At 40.6% G+C, this 18,487-nt stretch overlaps 1 pseudogene and 2 gene segments (V, D, J or C); all 3 read left to right on the forward strand.

Moving 5' to 3' along the window:
• The first annotated feature begins 169 nt into the window (after positions 1-169).
• Positions 170-930, forward strand: LOC123583361. The segment is given in 2 exon segments: positions 170-227; positions 351-930. Coding segments are annotated over 2 exon segments (381 nt in total).
• An 11,416-nt stretch (positions 931-12,346) lies between these two features.
• LOC123583328 lies at positions 12,347-13,610 on the forward strand. The segment is given in 2 exon segments: positions 12,347-12,447; positions 12,634-13,610. Coding segments are annotated over 2 exon segments (558 nt in total).
• Positions 13,611-17,524: 3,914 nt separating this feature from the next.
• LOC123584748 lies at positions 17,525-17,663 on the forward strand (annotated as a pseudogene).
• Positions 17,664-18,487: the final 824 nt, after the last annotated feature.

The raw sequence follows: 18,487 nt of genomic DNA on the forward strand, positions 1-18,487 counted from the left end.
CTGACTCTGGGAGGACCCTGGCCACCATGCATCCTGTTTCAGTCCCCGTCCAGCAGGGGGTGCAGCTTCCTAATACAAACACCTTTCCTGAGAAATGTGGGCTTCCACTGATCATTGCTCTGTCTCTCCAATGCTTCTTCCTGCTACGAATGAAGCACATTAGCTAGGTGACACTCTAGAGATGAACTGTTCTCCAGGCTTCGTGACTGTGGTACTCTTGATGCTTGGTAAGTAAAATGCCTCTTAGTATTTGGATTGTTTCATCTATTGTGACAGCAAAACCTAGAACTATAATTTTATCCAGGAGATTTATGCCTAAGGTAACACAGGTCTCTTTTCTTTTTTCCCAGGACAAACCCACGGAGACTCAGTGACCCAGATGGAAGGCCCAGTGACCCTCTCCGAAGGGGAGTCCCTGACTATAAACTGTACTTATTCAGCGACAGGGTACCCCACTCTTTTCTGGTATGTCCAGTATCCCGGAGAAGGTCCACAGCTCCTCCTGAAAGCCTTGAGGGACAAGGAGACGGGAAGTCACAAAGGTTTTGAAGCCACCTATGACAGCAAATCCAAATCCTTCCACTTGGAGAAGTCCTCAGTGCAAGCGTCAGATTCGGCTGTGTACTACTGTGCTGCGAGTGACACAGTGACAGGGACTGCAGGGGGAGCTGAGCACAAACTCTGAGCAGAACAGGGGCCCAGGTGCTGAATGTCTCTGATCTACTCTGGTTCCAGCACAGTGTATGATGGTTTGCCCCTCAGTGTCTGCTTGATACACAAGTCATACAAATGGCTAGAGCATGGGAACCAGAAGGAACATCCCCCAAACCCAGCTGTTCATTAGTGCAATGAGAAATTCCAGTAGTTCCTCAGTCAGGACCCAAGTAATTTCAAGGTGAAACCACATAACATTGAAGTGGTATCTTGCTCATCCTGCTGTGAAAGTCCAGCCCCACAAGCTGCTGAGGCCCCCCTGGTGGGTATTGCTGTGTCCAATGACACACTGAGAGAGCCAGGGTGTGCCCGAGAAGGTGGTGTCCGTCCCATGTCTTCCTGACAGAGGATGGGCAGGAGAGGTGATGGGAGAGCTGCAGCCCCAAACCAGGTTTGAATAAAGAAAGAAGGGGAGGGAAGAAAGGAGGGGAACATATGTAAGTGACAATGAAAAGAGAGGCAAGGGACCTGTGGCCTAGTTTCTTTTCTAGTAAATCAGATTGTAGACACAGGCTGATGTTCAAAATGAAGGGAGAGGGCAGACACATAATTGAGGAAATGACGCATGTCCAGGCCAGTTAAGTAGATCAGTTGGCTTTGGAACAGTAAGAACTCGAGTGAGATGGTTTTCAGTGCTCAGGCAATATGGTGAGATTAAATGCTCTTGGACTGACTTTTTTTTTAAAAAATTTTTTTTTTCAACGTTTATTTATTTTGGGGACAGAGAGAGACAGAGCATGAACGGGGGAGGGGCAGAGAGAGAGGGAGACACAGAATCGGAAACAGGCTCCAGGCTCTGAGCTATCAGCCCAGAGCCCGACGCGGGGCTCGAACTCACGGACCGCGAGATCGTGACCTGGCTGAAGTCGGACGCTCAACCGACTGCGCCACCCAGGCGCCCCAAGGGACTGACTTTTTATAACAATATAGATACATAGGTCATACTGGCAGAAAATCCTATAGATTTCTCCGATGTCTCTCCCAGAGGGAGAAAAATCATGGGTTTTGGAAATGATATGGGATGAGGAGAAATAGTAAAAAGGACGATAGAAAAAGCAAACTCTGCATTGCCCTGCAAATATACTGCCAGACTTTGCAAATATTACAGTCTTCTTTAAATATTCTCTCCTTATCAGCTGATTTTATGAGTGAGCCATGATCAGAATATTAATACATTTCCTTATATATTAGTTATATATTCGTGATTTAAATTAATTTTTTATGGGGCACCTGGGTGGCTTAGTCAGTTAAGCATCTGGCTTCAGCTCAGGTCATGATCTCGTGGTTTTGTGAGTTCGAGCCCCATGTCAGGCTCTGTGCTGACAGTTCGGAGCCTGGAGCCTGCTTCAGATTCTGTGTCCACCTCTTTCTCTGCCCCTCCCTTGCTCACGCTGTCTCTCTCTGTCTCTCAAAAATAAATAAACATTAAAAAATTTAAAAAAATTATTTTTTTATTTAATTGGTTAAAATGTAAATTTTACAGTCAAACCTTGGTTTGCGAGCATAGCTTGCTCTGGAAACATGCTTGTAATCTAAAGCACTTGTATATCAAAGGAAATTTCCCCATAAGAAATCATGGAAACTTAGATGATTCATTCTACAACCCAAAAATATTCATTTAAAAATGATTACAGTACTGTAATATAATACAAAATAAAAAGAACATTCTAATCATAAGGAAAAATAAACAGATTAACTTTGCACTTCCCTTTGAAAACCTTTGTGACCGGTGTGAGGGAGATAAGAGAGAGGAAGGTTAGTATGTAGGATGACTTTCACTATCACTAACAGAATCATTGCTATCTATTGGCTCAATGGAATCTTTTTTTCTTGCAACTTTAAAAAGGAACCTATCCAATGACACTTGCTTTTGCCTCCTTTTGAGGATTTCGCAGAAATGTGACATTGCATTGTTGTTAAAAGGATTCATTGCTCGCACTGCTACAGCGTTATTCAGGTGGTGATTTTCTACAAAATTTTGCACTATTTCCACATTTTACACATCTCCCTAATGTCATTTGAAGTGAGGGATTCCTCCACCTTTTCCTCCTCCTCCTCCTCTATAGAGGAGATGCAGATGTAGATTTCTCATAAAACCTTGGAATTTTGGCCACTCGCATACCTTATTGGTACTTCTCCATGACTTCTTTCTCAACTTCCACTGTAATCATCTCCTTCTTCTTACCACCTTTCCTTTCAACCTTTTTCTGCATGGGGGCTACTGTATACACTCGCATGGATGTTGACTACAGTACAGTGTTAATAAACTCTTGTCACATACTGTATTTAATGTAACTGGCAATAAGGCAGCAGAGGAAAGGGTCTATATCTGCAGGCAGCCTGACCTAGAATGAAGCACAGCATTCCTAAGCTCACTCTTGTATGGAAAAGCAAGAGTGTCCATACACTGTCCATAGGTGCTCTGAAATGACAAAAAATATCCAAGTGCCAGTTGTGGGCACCTTCCAACATTCTGAAAAATCACTGATTTCTGCCAAACGCCACAGCCTGAGGCTGAGCATCTGAGCATGGGAGACCATCACCCACAATTCCACAGCGAAAGAGAGAGAGAACCATTGGCTCAATTGTGATCATGTGATGTTCAGCATCAGGTATGACTCATATTGCAAGACATCACTCATTTATCAAGTTAAAATTTATTAGAAATGTTTGCTCATCTTCCAAACACCTGCAGAACAAGGTGTTTGCAATCCAAGGTTTTACTATATTTTCAACTTCTATAAATATCAATGTATGCTAAAAGATACTTTAAGTAATTCAAAAGGTTATATACTAAGTATTTTTCTCAGACATTTGGATAAACATGGTAGACTAAGGGTGCATGGTTGGTGCAGGTGGTAGAGTATGTGACTCTTGATCTTGGGGCTATCAGTTCAAGCCCTACGTTGGATGTAGAGATTACCTAAAAATATAATCGTTAGAAAAAACAATGGTAGATAAAAAATACAAAGTTATCTCTTGATTTCTCTAAAACTCTATTCAAATGATAGGAAAAACATCCTACAGAGCAGAAACCCACAAACCCAAATAGACACAGAAAAGAAGCTATCAGCAGACAGTGATGCCAACAAATTTTAGAAAATGAGCAGTATATGGAGAAATGCAAACTTTCACGAAAGATTCGATAAAGAAGAAAACAACATCTGGTGTAGAAATACCTATGTGTGCTGTGCCCTCTGGAAAGCCTGAGGGAAAAGAAACCCCACATATTTTTGAATATTTTGAATAACTGAGGAGGAGGATGTTGCCTACGTTGGTATATGTGTGTGTTTGCATACACACGCATGTGTATGTATACGTGTATTGAAGTTATTGGCACGTAGGGAAGGTAAATAAGTGGATGGAGTGAGAAAATTCCTAGGTAATAGAATAGCCATGCATACCACGGCCCTTTATAACAAGCAATGATCACTTTTTAAGCCAGCAGAAAATTGGAAGTTGATTTCTGAGGAAAAGAGCATATGAAAAATTCCCACCTAAATACACCCAATCCAAATCCTGTGTATTATTAAAGTTTTTTATTTTTGCTTATCAGTTCAGCTTTCTTATACTTACAAAATTCTTCCCGTCCCCCTTCTAATCCTGACAACCACTGATGTTTCTACCATCTTCCAGAATTGTGATGCATCCAGCTTTGGTTTTCTTTTTCAGGATTGCTTTGGCTATTTGAAGTCTTTACTGGTTCCACACAAATTTTAGCATCATTTGTTCTAGCTCTGAGAAAGACGCTGGTGTTACTGTGATACGGATTCCATTGAATATGTAGATTGCTTTGGGTGGTATCGACATTTTAACAATATTTCTTCTTCCAGGCCATGCGCATGGATTTTTTTCCCACTTTTTTGTGTCTTTTTCAATTTCTTTCATAAGCTTTCTATTGTTTTCAGTGTATAGATTTTTCACAACTTTGGTTAAGTTTATTCCTTTTTTTTTTTATTTTTTTTTTATTTTTTTTTATGGTTTTTGGTGCAGTTGTAAACAGGATCAATTCCTTGATTTCTCTTCCTGCTGCTTCATTATTGGTGTATAGGAGAATGCAACTGATTTCTGTGCATTGATTTTATATCCTGTAACTTTGCTGAATTCATGGATCAGTTCTAGCAGTTTTTTAGTGAAATCTTTTGGGTTTTCCAGATAGAGTATCATGTCATCTGAGAAGAGTGAACGTTTGACTTCCTCCTGGCTGATTTGGATGCCCTTTCTTTCTCTGTTTCGTCTGATTGCTGAGGTAAGGATTTCCAATACTATGTTGAATAATAGTGGTTAGAGTGGACATCCCTGTCATGTTCCTGACCTTAGGGGGAAAGGTTCTCAGTTTGTCCCCATTGAAGATGTTATTAGTGGTGGGTCTTTTGTATATGGCTTTTATGATCTTGAGGTGCGATCCTTCTATCCCTACTTTCTTGAGGGTTTTTGATCAAGAAAGATGCTCTATTTTGTCAAATGCTTTCTCTGCATCTATTGAGAGGATCGTGTGGTTCTTGTCCTTTCTTTTACTGATGTGATGAATCACGTTAATTGTTTGCGGATATTGAACCAGCCCTGCATCCCAGGTATAAACCCCACTTGATTGTCGTGAATAATTCTTTTAATGTATTGTTGGATATGGATGGCTAGTATCTTGTTGAGAATTTTTGCATCCATGTACATCAGGGAAATTGTTCTATAGTTCTCCTTTTTAGTGGGGTCTCTGGTTTTGGAATCAAGATAATGCTGGCTTCATAGAAAGAGTTTGGAAGTTCTTCTTCCATTTCCATTTTTTGGAGCAGCTTAAAGAATAGGTGTTAACTCTTCTTTAAATGTTCGGTAGAATTCCCTTGGAAAGCCATCTGGCCCTGGACTCTTATTTTTTTGGGGGGGGGATATTTTTGATTACAAATTCAATGTCTTTATTGGTTATGGGTCTGTTCAAATTCTCTATTTCTTCCTGTTTCAGTTTTGGTAGTTTATATGTTTCTAGGAATTCATCCATTTCTTCCAGATTGACCATTTTATTGGCATATAATTGCTCATAATATTCTCTTATTATTGTTTGTATTTCTGTGGCATTGGTTGTGATCTCTCCTCTTTCATTCTTGATTTTATTTATTTGGGACCTTTCTTTTTTCTTTTCGAATAAACTGGCTACAGGTTTATCAATTTTGTTAATTCTTTCAAAGAACCAACTCCTGGATCTGTCTTACTGTTTTTTGTAATTTCGATATCATTGATATCTGCTCTAATCTTTTTTATTTCCCATCTTCTGCTGGTTTTGGGTTTTATTTGCTGTTCTTTTTCCAACTCTTTAAGATGTAAGGTTAGGTTGTGTTTCTGAGACCTTTCTTCCTTCTTTAGAAAGGCCTGGATGACTATATATGTCCCTCTTATAACTGCCTTTGCTGTATCCCAGAGGTTTGTGGCTGTGGTCTTATCATTTTCTTTTTTTATTTATTAAAAAATTTTTTTAATGTTTATTTATTTTTGAGGGAGAGAGAGAGAGAGAGAGAGCAAGCTTGAGCAGAGAGAGGGGCTGAGAGAAAGGGAGACACAGAATCTGAAGCAGGTTCCAGGCTCTGAGCTGTCAGAACAGAGCCTGATGGGGCTCAAAGTCACAAGCTGTGATCTCAAGCTGTGAGATTATGACCTGAGCCAAAGTCAGACACTTAACCAACTGAGCCAACCAGGCTCCCCTGTGGTATTATCATTTTCATTAGGTTCCATGTACTTTTTAATTTCCTCTTTAACTTCTTGGTTAACCCATTCATTCTTTAGTAGGATGTTCTTTCATCTCCAAGTATTTGTTGTCTTTCCCAATTTTTTTCTTGTTGTTGATTACGAGTTTCATAGCATTGTGCTCTGAAAATATGCACGGTATGATCTTGATCTTTTTTGTACTTGTTGAGGGCTAATTTGTGTCCCAGCATGTGATCTATTCTGGAGAATGTTCCTTGTGCAATTGAGAAGAATGTGTATTCTGTTGCTTTAGGGTGAAATGTACTGAATATGTCTGTTAGGTTCATCTGGTCCAGTATGTCATTCAAAGCCATTGTTTCCTTGTTGATTTTCTGCTTAGATGATCTGTCCACTGCTCTAAGTGGGATGTTGAAGTCCCTACTATTATGGTATTATTATCAATGAGTTTCTTTATGTTTGTGATTGATTTATATATCTGGGTGTTACACATTAGGGGCATATGTTTACAATTGTTAGATCTTCTTGGTGGATAGACCCCTTAATTGTGATATAATACCCTTCTTCATCTCTTGTTACAGTCCTTATTTTAATATCTAGGGTGTCTGATGTAAGTATGACTACTCTGGCTTTCTTTTGGTGACCATTAGCATGATAGATGGTTCTCCATCCCCTTCCAATCTGAAGGTATCTTTGGGTCTAAAATGGGTCTCTTGTAAACAGCATATAGATGGATCTTGTTTTCTTATCCATTACGTTATCCTATGTCTTCTGATTGGGGCATTTAGTCCATTGACATTTAGAGTGAATACTAAACGATAGGAATTTATTGCCACTGTGTTGCCTGTAGAGTTGGAGTTTCTGGTGGTGTTCTCTATTCCTTTCTAGTCTTTGTTGTTTTTGGTATTTATTTATTTATTTTTCATGTTTTCTCCCCTCAGAGAGTCCCCCTCAAAATTTCTTGCAGGGCTGGTTTAGTGGTCACAAACTCCTTTAATTTTTGTTTGTCTGGGAAACTGTTTGTGTCTCCTATTTTGAATGACTGCCTTGCTGGATAAAGAATTCTTGGCTGTAGGGACACATTGGTGGTTCAGTTGGTTAAGTGCCTGACTTCGGCTTAGGTCATGATCTCACAGTTCATGAGTTTGAGCCCTGTGTAAGGCTCTGTGCTGACAGCTCAAACTTGGAGACTGCTTCAGATTCTGTGTCTCCCTCTCTCTCTGCCCCTTGCCCACTCACATTCTTTATCTCTCTCTCAAAAATAAATAAACATTAAAATTAAAAAAGAAAAAAAAAGAATCCTTGGCTGCATATTTTTCTGATTCAACACATTGACTATATCCTGCCACTCCTTTCTGGCCTGCCAAGTCTCTGTGGATAGGTCTGCTGTGAACCTGATCTGTCTTCCCTTGTATGTTAAGGACTTTTTTTGTTCCCTTGCTGCTTTCATAATTCTTTCCTTGTCTTTGTATTTTGTGAATTTGACCATGATATGCCTTACTGGTGGTCAGTTTTGTTGAATCTACTGGGATTTCTCTGTGCTTCCTGGATTTTGATGTCTGTGTCTTTCCCCAGGTTAGGAAAGTTTTCTGCTATGATTTGCTCACAAAACCCTTCTACCCCTTTTTCTCTCTCTTCATCTTCTGGTCCCCTATGATTCGGATGTTATTACTTTGTAATGAGTCACTGAGTTCTCTAATTCTTATATATCATGCTTTTTTGCCTTAGTTTCCCTCTTTTTTTTGCTTCATTTATTCTCCATAATTTTATCTTCTGTATTGCAGATTTGCTGACCTGCCTTATCCTTCTTTGCCATGGTGTCATCCATTTGAAATTGCATCTCCGTTATAGCATCTTTAATTTTGTCTTGACTAGATTGTACTCCTTTTATCTCTGCAGAAAGGGATTCTATGCTTTTTTCAACCCCAGCTAGTATTCTTATTATCATGATTCTAAATTCTAGTTCAGACATCTTGGTGATATCTGTGTTTATTAAGTCAATGGTTGTCATTTCTTTCTGTTCTTTCTTTTGGAGTGAATTCCTTCATTTTGTCATTTTGGACAAAGACAAAGAATTAATAAAATAAAAAATTAAAATTAAAAAATTAAAAACAACACAAAAAATCAAACAAAAGGAAACTAGATCCTAGGTATGTTTTGGTCTGGCTGTTGAAAGAAGCTTGATATAATGGAGAAAAAAGGAAAAGAAAAGAAAAAATAAGAAAAATTAAAAAAATTTAAAGATGTATACAATACAATACAATAAAATGAAATGAAGAAAGCAAAATAGAATAAAAAATTTACAAAAATATAAAAAACATAGTAAAAAAGTTAAACAAATTTTTAAAATATATTTTATTGTCAAATTGGCTAACATATAGTGTGTAAAGTGCGCTCTTGTTTTTTGGGGTAGATTCTCATGGTTCATTGCTTATATATAACACCCAGTGCTCATCCCAATAGGTGCCCTCCTCAGTGCCCATCACCCATTTTCCCCTCTCCCCCAAACCCCCATCAACCCTGTTTGTTCTCTGTATTTAAGAGTCTTTTATGGTTTGCCTCCCTCCCTCTCTGTTTGTAAATATTTTTTCCCCTTCCCTCCCCCCAAGGTCTTCTGTTAAGTTTCTCAAGATCCACATATGAGTGAAAACATATGATATGTGTCTTTCTCTGACTGATTTATTTCATTCAGCATAATACCTTCCAGTTCCATCCACATTGCTGCAAATGGCATAATTTCATTCTTTCTCATTGCCAAGTAGTATTCCATTGTATATGTGTGTGTGTATATGTATGTGTGTATATATATATATATATATATATATATATACACACATATATATACAAAAAATTAAAAAATATAATAAAAAAGTTAAATCACTTTAAAAAGCAGAAAATAAGAATAAATTCTTTCTCTTTCTGTATCCAAGAAAAAACAAAAAACAAAAAAAAGCAAAAAACAAAACAAAAAAACCCAAATAGATGGACCAATGAACAGAATGAAATCCGAATAACATCCAGTTTCCCTAGAAGTCTAACTATGAAGCACTTTATAGTCCATACACTAAGCCTGTGGATAGATTTGTGGTGGTTCTCTAGGGCTTGAGCTTGGTTGGTGTGGTTGGATGGGGTTAACGTAATGGCTGGGTTCTCCACTAGGTGGTGGTGCTTAGCTTACTGGGGTGGATTGCTGTGGCTCCCATGCGCATATATGCACATGCGTGGGAGAGGTGGAAATGGTGTCACCCATATTCCAGTCTATGGCACTGGAACTCTGCTCTCACCGACCATCAATCAAGTATCCTTCCTTTGTCTCTGGCTTCCATCTACTCCCTTCTTCTACACTGTTCATGTCCAAGCCAGCAGTCTTCCAGGTTGCACCTCTCTCCTGAATTATATCTCATATGGGTCTGTGTTTACATTCCCCTCACTTCTGAGAGCCCTGCAGCTTGGACCTGCTCTGACCCTCTGGGGGAGGGTTTCCAGGAGCAATGGCTGGTTGCTGGCTTTGCCTTGGGAATGTTTGTGTGGTTGCACTGTTGCAGAGGTTCAGAGATTGTGGCTGGGTGCATGTTTGCCCCAGAAAAAAGTTCATGTGATCACACAGGAGTAGAAGTTCAGAGATTATGGGAAAGCACAACACACAGCCGGTGCCAGGTTTCACCACACCCTGGCACTTTGGTTCCAATATCAGCAAACATGGCTGTTCTCTGGTGTCCGATGGGACCTTTGCCTGTGGGGAGGTCCTATAGCCTCTACCAAATGTCCTCCAAGCAGGGGAACTTCTACTCCCTGTGTGGCCAATGGATCCCTCGGACCTTGCTGCCTGCTCCAGGGGATTCGCTTTTCCCACCAGAGTACCACCAGGTATTGAGCTATGGACTTTCTGACACTGCTCTCCCCTGTTTATAGAGTCCTATTGGTATTGAAACCATCTCCTTTCTCCTTTCTTCCTTTCTTGTTCAGTCACTTTGGTGTTTCCACTCTTTTTCTTTCTCTCCAGCTGCTTCAGGGGGAGTGCTTTTCCTGTACTCTCCCACTTTCTCTGTCCTCTCTCTGCAAAAACAGTTCCCTACCCTCTGTGGCTTCTGTCTCTCCAAGTTTACCTGTCTGTGCTGTGTACTTGCCAAGTTCTGTGGCTCAAGTTAGGCAGATTGTTGTGTTAATCCTCAGATCAATTTTCTAGGTGTGCAATGGTTTGGTGTGATCTAGCTGCATTTCAGGGACAAGAAAAGCTGAGAAGTTCCATGCTGCTCTGCCATCTTTGCCCCTCTCTTCTATGGGTTTATTTAAAATTTTTTTAAAGTTTATTTATTTATTTTGAGAGAGAGAGAGCAAGAGGGTGCATGGACAGGGGAGTGGCAGAGACAGAGGGAGAAAGAGAATCCCAAGCAGGCTCTGTGCTGTCAGCACAGAGCCCGAGGTGGGGCTCAAACTCACAAACCATGAGATCATGACCTGAGCTGAAACCAAGAGCCCAGCAGTTAACCAACTGAGCCATCCAGATGCCCCTGTAGATTTATTTTGAACTAAGTTAAAGAAATCAAGTAAACAGCACAGATTGAGATTTATCAAAATATTTTCTGATATCAATTTCCATGAAATTCCATTTTACATGTGGGATTTGGTTCATTTTTAATCCCCATTCAATCTGAGCAGTTACCTTCTATTTTGACCATCTGCATTTCCTTCATCAGGAAGCATGGAATGAATGGGGCTGGGGGGCTCTGTGTCTGCTGAGTTGCTTGGTATAAAGTGGTTTTTGCTGACTGTTTCAGTCCTCTAGGGGGCACTCTAGGCTTTGTAAGAAACAAAGACTTTGTGATGGTCCAAGAGTTGAACAGTTGAAGAGAGAACAGAAGTCATGTGACCCAGTCAAATTATAAACAGCAAAGGTTGGTGGGGGAAGGGAGACACTGTTTGCCTAAAATTCATCTCAGGTTTCCAGTTCTGCCATTCCACATAAACTTCAAAAAGGTGGAACCCATATCTCCATAAATACCCTGTGAGGATGACTCTCTGAGCACAAGTACCAGGATAAGAATATTTCTGGGCATTGTGACTGTGGAAGCTCAATGGAAAACATCTTATTACCTGTTTTCCATGGTTATCAATAAAATCACACAAACCCACTGACCTAGAAATTATTTCAGTACCCCAGACAGCCTACCTTTTCATTTATCTCTGCTCAGAGTGGAAGGAATGAGAATGAAGAGAAGAGAAAAAAACAAGGAAGAAAAATGGAAGAAAAGGGAGGCTACAATATTTACTTTGACCAGTAGCATGTAGACCAGCCAAAATCAGCTGTGTGGGTGAGCAGGGTGTCCACGTGTTGCACAAGAGAGGAGGAGAGGTGTATATTAAATCAGAGTGGACATTATACAAACATCTTATTATTCACCAACTAAATTCTGCTTGGAATCATTTTCTGTGCAGATGGTGACTGTCCATCGTGGTTTCTAGAACTCTCTTGATTTCAAGAAATTATATTTACTTCCACAATACACAATACATGCTATCATATAATTTCCCTTTATTAGTATTTTTATATAACTGAATTCTCACATTGTCTATCAAGCCATGCAATTTGGGGGATGGGGTTACTCTTCCCTGTGATTTTTCAAGGTTCTGTGTAACCCAATGAGACACTGACTTATACAGAAATATTATCCACTTTCCTCTAATCCACAAATTTCTTACAAAAAGTATTTTCAGAGAAAAAAAAAAAACTCTTATAACTTCACATATTGGAAATATCATCCCTACCTCCCTGCTCTGTTGGCAAGCACAGTTTTGGACAGATTGCTCTGCAGTCTCCTGGGCCACTGTGGGTGGAGTCTCAGTTCCGGGACTGACAGGGTTCAGGTGTGATTGGTGCTCAGTGATTCTGGAGGGACGTGGTGACTGTTGACAACACAACTTCTCTGGACCCAAGACTCTACACTCTTCAGAGCAGGGGTGAAGGCAAGTCAGCGACTAGACAAGGAGTCATGAAGAGACAGCGGGGAGCCCTGCTGGGGCTTCTGTGGGTGCAGGTTTGCTGTGAGTGGGGGTGTCCCAGACGGGGGCAGGGGAGGTTCACAGCCTGCAGTGGAGGGGGAGCTGGCACAGAGCTCCTGCAGGGTCTCACCCTCAGCGGGTGTTCCCGGGAATACTCTGTGGGTTTGAAAACTGCCTCAGTGGCTCTGCAGTGACTTCTTTTGTGTTTGTTTTTGTCTTTCCAAGCAGGGGTGAGAGGGATGGACGTGGAGCAGACACCTGCAGCCCTGAGCCTCCAGGAGGGAGCCAGCTCTACCCTGAGGTGCAATTTTTCCAGCTCGGTGACCTACGTGCAGTGGTTGCGACAGAACCCCGGGGGCGGTAGCCTCACCCAGCTGTTTTACATCGCTTCAGGGATGAAGCAGGATGGGAGGTTGAACTGCTCGGTGAACACTAAGGACCGGCACAGCAGCCTGCACATCAGGGCCTCCCAGCAGGAAGACTCAGCCACCTATCTGTGTGCAGTGGAGGCACAGTGCTCCCTGCTGCTCTGCAGCCTGTCCCCAAACTGCAGCTGGGCTCGTGGCCCCAGCTCTTCATGGGTCAGGCACTTATTTGCCCACACAGGAGTTTTTGCACATTTTCATACTTATGTTACAGTACTTTTTTCCCTCCTAAAAGTATACCCATCAGGGCTGTCATTTCACTTTTGCTTTTCTTGCCCTTTTTCTTCCCAGAAAGCCCTTTCCAGGTAAAAAGCTCTACCACGGAACCATTGGAGTAGTTGACGGAGATGCCAATATCCAATGCCCTGTTAAAACATATCTCCTGGCAGCTAGCATATAAATTATATGTAAATTACTCAGAGGGAAAAGGCTTGAAAACATATATGGTCATCAACGAACAGAAAGAGATGACTAAGTTTTTCAGTTACCTGCACATGGTTTTTTTTCAAAGAAAATAAAACAGAACGTGTGTAATGTTTTTTAAAGTTTGTATTTGGCTTTTACACTCCTAGAAATACATATATAATAAAACAATTTTTGTTGAAGTTCAACCACTCTACGTAACTTATTACAATTATTTTCTATTTTGGTAAGATAATGCCCTGTAATAAGTACTTTTATGCATGAATAAAATGAGGATTTGAAAGCAAAAGTGACTTGGTTGAGGTCATATTATTCCTAAATTAGAGCATCTGAGGTGACATGAGAGCTTATCTGCTAGCTACCTGATGTAGAAGAGTCTTCAGAATCACAAAAGGATTTCTAATGATCAATTTTTACAATGTGTTTATATATATCACTGACAAAAGTACCCAATTGTCATTTCTAAATAGCACCTAGGGTGGAAGAGCTCATGGAAATTTTCCTTCTGTTCCATTGAAATCCATTGCTTTTCCTTGTGTTTTGAGTGAATGTATTACTCGTGATTTTGTAACATCATTCACCATTAGGGAAATGAAGTATAAATCTTCCCGAACTACTCTAAAAGAAACTCTTCTCTGTTGTAGGCAGAGACAAAGACTTCTGACTCCAAACTCAAAGTTCAAACTTGCATGTGGAATAATTAAAACACAAACTGAATTCCAGCTTGCACTGTTTTTTATGTTGATGAAAGGGCGTTGCTAGGAAGGACCGGGACCTTGACAATTATGGTGGACATTAATGGGCAGACTCCCAAAAACTGGGTGCAAAGCCAGCTTCTAGAGCACGTGACCTGTGCAATTCCACAGCACTTTGACTCTCAGAAGGAGCCCTGGCCTTGTTTTAATGCTCTGCCATCACTGTCTTGAAATTAAAATAATTTTATCTTTGTACTGGTGTTTTGTAAGTGAAGTCCCGTTAGAGGGTGGAACATATGCACGAGCAGAGGAGGTCCACAGGCAGCAGGACACAGCGTGCGAACACATGCAGGCTCAGGTTCTCTGTCAAAGCAGGCTGTGTGTGAGCTGGGCAGTGGGCGGGACCACCTGTTGTGCCTGTGCGTGCTTTGGACTACCTGCGGCTTTGACATGTTGTAAAAGGGTATAGTAAATTTTGTTGGTAAATTACTACAAAATGGAAGTGTATACATGGCCATTTCAATAAAACAGTTTGGCAGTTTCTTACACAACTAAACATACTCTTACCATATGACCCAGCAATGGCCTTCCTGAGTATCTAACCAAAGAGTTTGAAAACTTATGTCCACACACTAACCTGTATACAGGTGTTTTATAGCGGTTTTATCCATAATGGCCAAAATTTGGAAGTAGCATCACGTCTTTGAATAGGCAAATGGGTAGATAAATGGTGGTATATCCAACCAATGGAATATGTTCAGTGCTAAAAATTATAAAAATATAATTCAGAGCTATCAAGCCATGAAGAGATAGGGGAAACTTATATGCATTTTAGTAAGTGAAAGAAGCCAATCTGAAAAGGCTACATATGTTATGATTCCAACTACATGACATTCTGGAAAAGGCAAAACTGTGGAGACAGTAAAAAGATTGTGGTTTCCCAGCTAACATCATCCCCAATGGGGAAAAACTGAGAGCTTTTTCCCTGAGATCAGGAACCCACTCTCACGACTATCTCACGACAGGGATACCCACTCTCACCACTATTGTTTAACATAGTGTTGGAAGTTCTAGCATCAGCAATCAGACAACAAAAGGAAATCAAAGGCATCAAAATTGGCAAAGATGAAGGCAAGCTTTCGCTTTTTGCAGATGACATGATACTATACATGGAAAATCCAATAGACTCCACCAAAAGTCTGCTAGAACTGATATATGAATTCAGCAAAGTTGCAGGATACAAAATCAATGTACAGAAATCAGTTGCATTCTTATACACTAACAATGAAGCAACAGAAAGACAAATAAAGAAACGGATCCCATTCACAATTGCACCAAGAAGCATAAAATACCTAGGAATAAATCTAACCAAAGATGTAAAGGATCTGTATGCTGAAAACTATAGAAAGCTTATGAAGGTAATTGAAGAAGATATAAAGAAATGGAAAGACATTCCCTGCTCATGGATTGGAAGAATAAATATTGTCAAAATGTCAATACTACCCAAAGCTATCTACACATTCAATGCAATCCCAATCAAAATTGCACCAGCATTCTTCTCGAAACTAGAACAAGCAATCCTAAAATTCATATGGAACCACAAAAGGCCCCAAATAGCCAAAGGAATTTTGAGGAAGAAGACCAAAGCAGGAGGCATCACAATCCCAGACTTTAGCCTCTACTACAAAGCCTCTACTACTACTAACAAGACAGCATGGTATTGGCACAAAAACAGACACATAGACCAATGGAATAGAATAGAAACCCCAGAACTAGGCACACAAACGTATGGCCAACTCATCTTTGACAAAGCAGGAAAGAACATCCAATGGAAAAAAGACAGTCTCTTTAACAAATGGTGCTGGGAGAACTGGACAGCAACATGCAGAAGGTTGAAACTAGATCACTTTCTCACACCATTCACAAAAATAAACTCAAAATGGATAAAGGACCTGAATGTGAGACAGGAAACCATCAAAACCCTGGAGGAGAAAGCAGGAAAAGACCTCTCTGACCTCAGCCGTAGCAATCTCTTACTCGACACATCCCCAAAGGCAAGGGAATTAAAAGCAAAAATGAATTACTGGGACCTTATGAAGATAAAAAGCTTCTGCACAGCAAAGGAAACAACCAACAAAACTAAAAGGCAGCCAACGGAATGGGAAAAGATATTTGGAAATGACATATCAGACAAAGGGCTAGTATCCAAAATCTATAAAGAGCTCACCAAACTCCACACCCGAAAACCAAATAACCCAGTGAAGAAATGGGCAGAAAACATGAATAGACACTTCTCTAAAGAAGACATCCGGATGGCCAACAGGCACATGAAAAGATGCTCAACGTCGCTCCTCATCAGGGAAATACAAATCAAAACCACACTCAGATATCACCTCACGCCAGTCAGAGTGGCCAAAATGAACAAATCAGGAGCCTATAGATGCTGGAGAGGATGTGGAGAAATGGGAACCCTCTTGCACTGTTGGTGGGAATGCAAATTGCTGCAGCCACTCTGGAAAACAGTGTGGAGGTTCCTCAAAAAATTAAAAATTGACCTACCCTATGACCCAGCAATAGCACTGCTAGGAATTTGCTCAAGGGATACAGGAGTACTGATACATAGGGGCACTTGTACCCCAATGTTTATAGCAGCACTCTCAACAATAGCCAAAATATGGAAAGAGCCTAAATGTCCATCAACTGATGAATGGATAAAGAAATTGTGGTTTATAGACACAATGGAGTACTACGTGGCAATGAGAAAGAACGAAATATGGCCCTTTGTAGCAACATGGATGGAACTGGAGAGTGTGATGCTGAGTGAAATAAGCCATACAGAGAAAGACAGATACCATATGGTTTCACTCTTATGTGGATCCTGAGAAACTTAACAGAAACCCATGGGGGAGGGGAAGGAAAAAAAAAAAAGAGGTTAGAGTGGGAGAGAGCCAAAGCATAAGAGACTGTTAAAGACTAAGAACAAACTGAGGGTTGATGGGGGGTGGGAGGGAGGGGAGGGTGGTGATGGGTATTGAGGAGGGCACCTTTTGGGATGAGCACTGGGTGTTGTATGGAAACCAATTTGACAATAAATTTCATATATTGAAAAAAAAAAGATTGTGGTTTCCAAGGGTTGAGGGGAGCAGGAGGGGTGAGCAGAGCACAGAGAATATTTAGTGTAGTGAACCTACTCACTATGATACTACAGTGGTGGATACATGCCATTGTACATTTGTTCAAAACCATAAAATGTGTAACACCAAGAGTGAACCCCTGGTAAACTAAGGACTTTGGGTGATACAATGTGTCAACATAGGTTCATCCATTGTGAAAGGTACACCACTGCCATGGGGAAGTTGATAATGGGAGAGGCCCTGCGTGTGTGGGGGCAGAAGGTGGAATAGAAACCTCAGTACGTGCTTCCTAAGTTTTCACTGAACCCTAAAATAGCTGAAAAAAATGAAAACCTTTAAAAAATTAAATTCAGAGACATGAAATGAAGAATTAAAGCATTTTAGAAAAATGGTTCTACTAGAAACATTACCTAATGAGCCTCCTTTTGGAATAAAGATCTCAATTGCTTCTCAGCCTTTTGGCTAAGATCAAGTGTGAATGAAGATTTCAAATTTTCCTTTTGAATCAATCTTAAAAATTATATAAGCAGCCCTGGCTGGAAATTTTGAACCTCCATACTAAATCTTCAAGGAGAAAGCCAGAGTCCAGAAAGTAGTTAGGCTGTTTTAAAAAGTGCTTCTTGGGGCGCCTGGGTGGCTCAGTCGGTTCAGCGTCCGACTTTGGCTCAGGTCACGATCTCACAGTTCGTGGGTTCGAGCCCCGCATCGGGCTCTGTGCTGACCGCTTGCTCAGAGCCTGGAGCCTGCTTCAGATTCTGTGTCTCCTACTCTCTCTGCCCCTCCCCCGTTCACGCTTTGTCTCACTCTGTTTCTCAAAAATAAATGTAAAAAAAAAAAATTTAAAAAAAAAAGTGCTTCTTGCTTTCCATGTTAGTAAGCTCATCCACCTCCTCCAGCCTCTCTCAGTTGCAGAGATTTTCTTTTCTTCATATGATATATATGTATGATATGTAATAGATTTATATAAGAAATAGGTCTCCAGAAGAACACCGTGCTTACCTATGGAGCCACCTGGATCTCACTGCTTATGATGGTCTTTACACTCAGTGAATAAAGTCCCATTTGATTCCATTTTCGTATGGATTTAGTTCCCCTTGATTCATTATTGATCTCATGGAAGAAATGAAAACCCAGATAGGATCTCATCCTGGGGACTGTGTCTCTGCTTCTGAAGAGGTCCCAGTGTTGGTTAGGAGAAACCTCAGACCTATGAGATCACATACGGTTGTGGAAATAATCTTGGGGTTCCACAATGCATGCAATTTAACCCCACACTCACACAAGTCCACACTGCTCTCAGCCAGTCCTCAATAAATATTTGCTGTATTATATAGTATGAAACAAATTTAAAGCTGGAAGAGCCCCTTCGAAAGGGTTTTTTAGTCCACTTCATTTTACAAAACAG

Source organism: Leopardus geoffroyi, chromosome B3 (genome assembly GCF_018350155.1).
Source record: "Leopardus geoffroyi isolate Oge1 chromosome B3, O.geoffroyi_Oge1_pat1.0, whole genome shotgun sequence".
In the NCBI taxonomy this organism is placed as follows: domain Eukaryota; kingdom Metazoa; phylum Chordata; class Mammalia; order Carnivora; family Felidae; genus Leopardus; species Leopardus geoffroyi.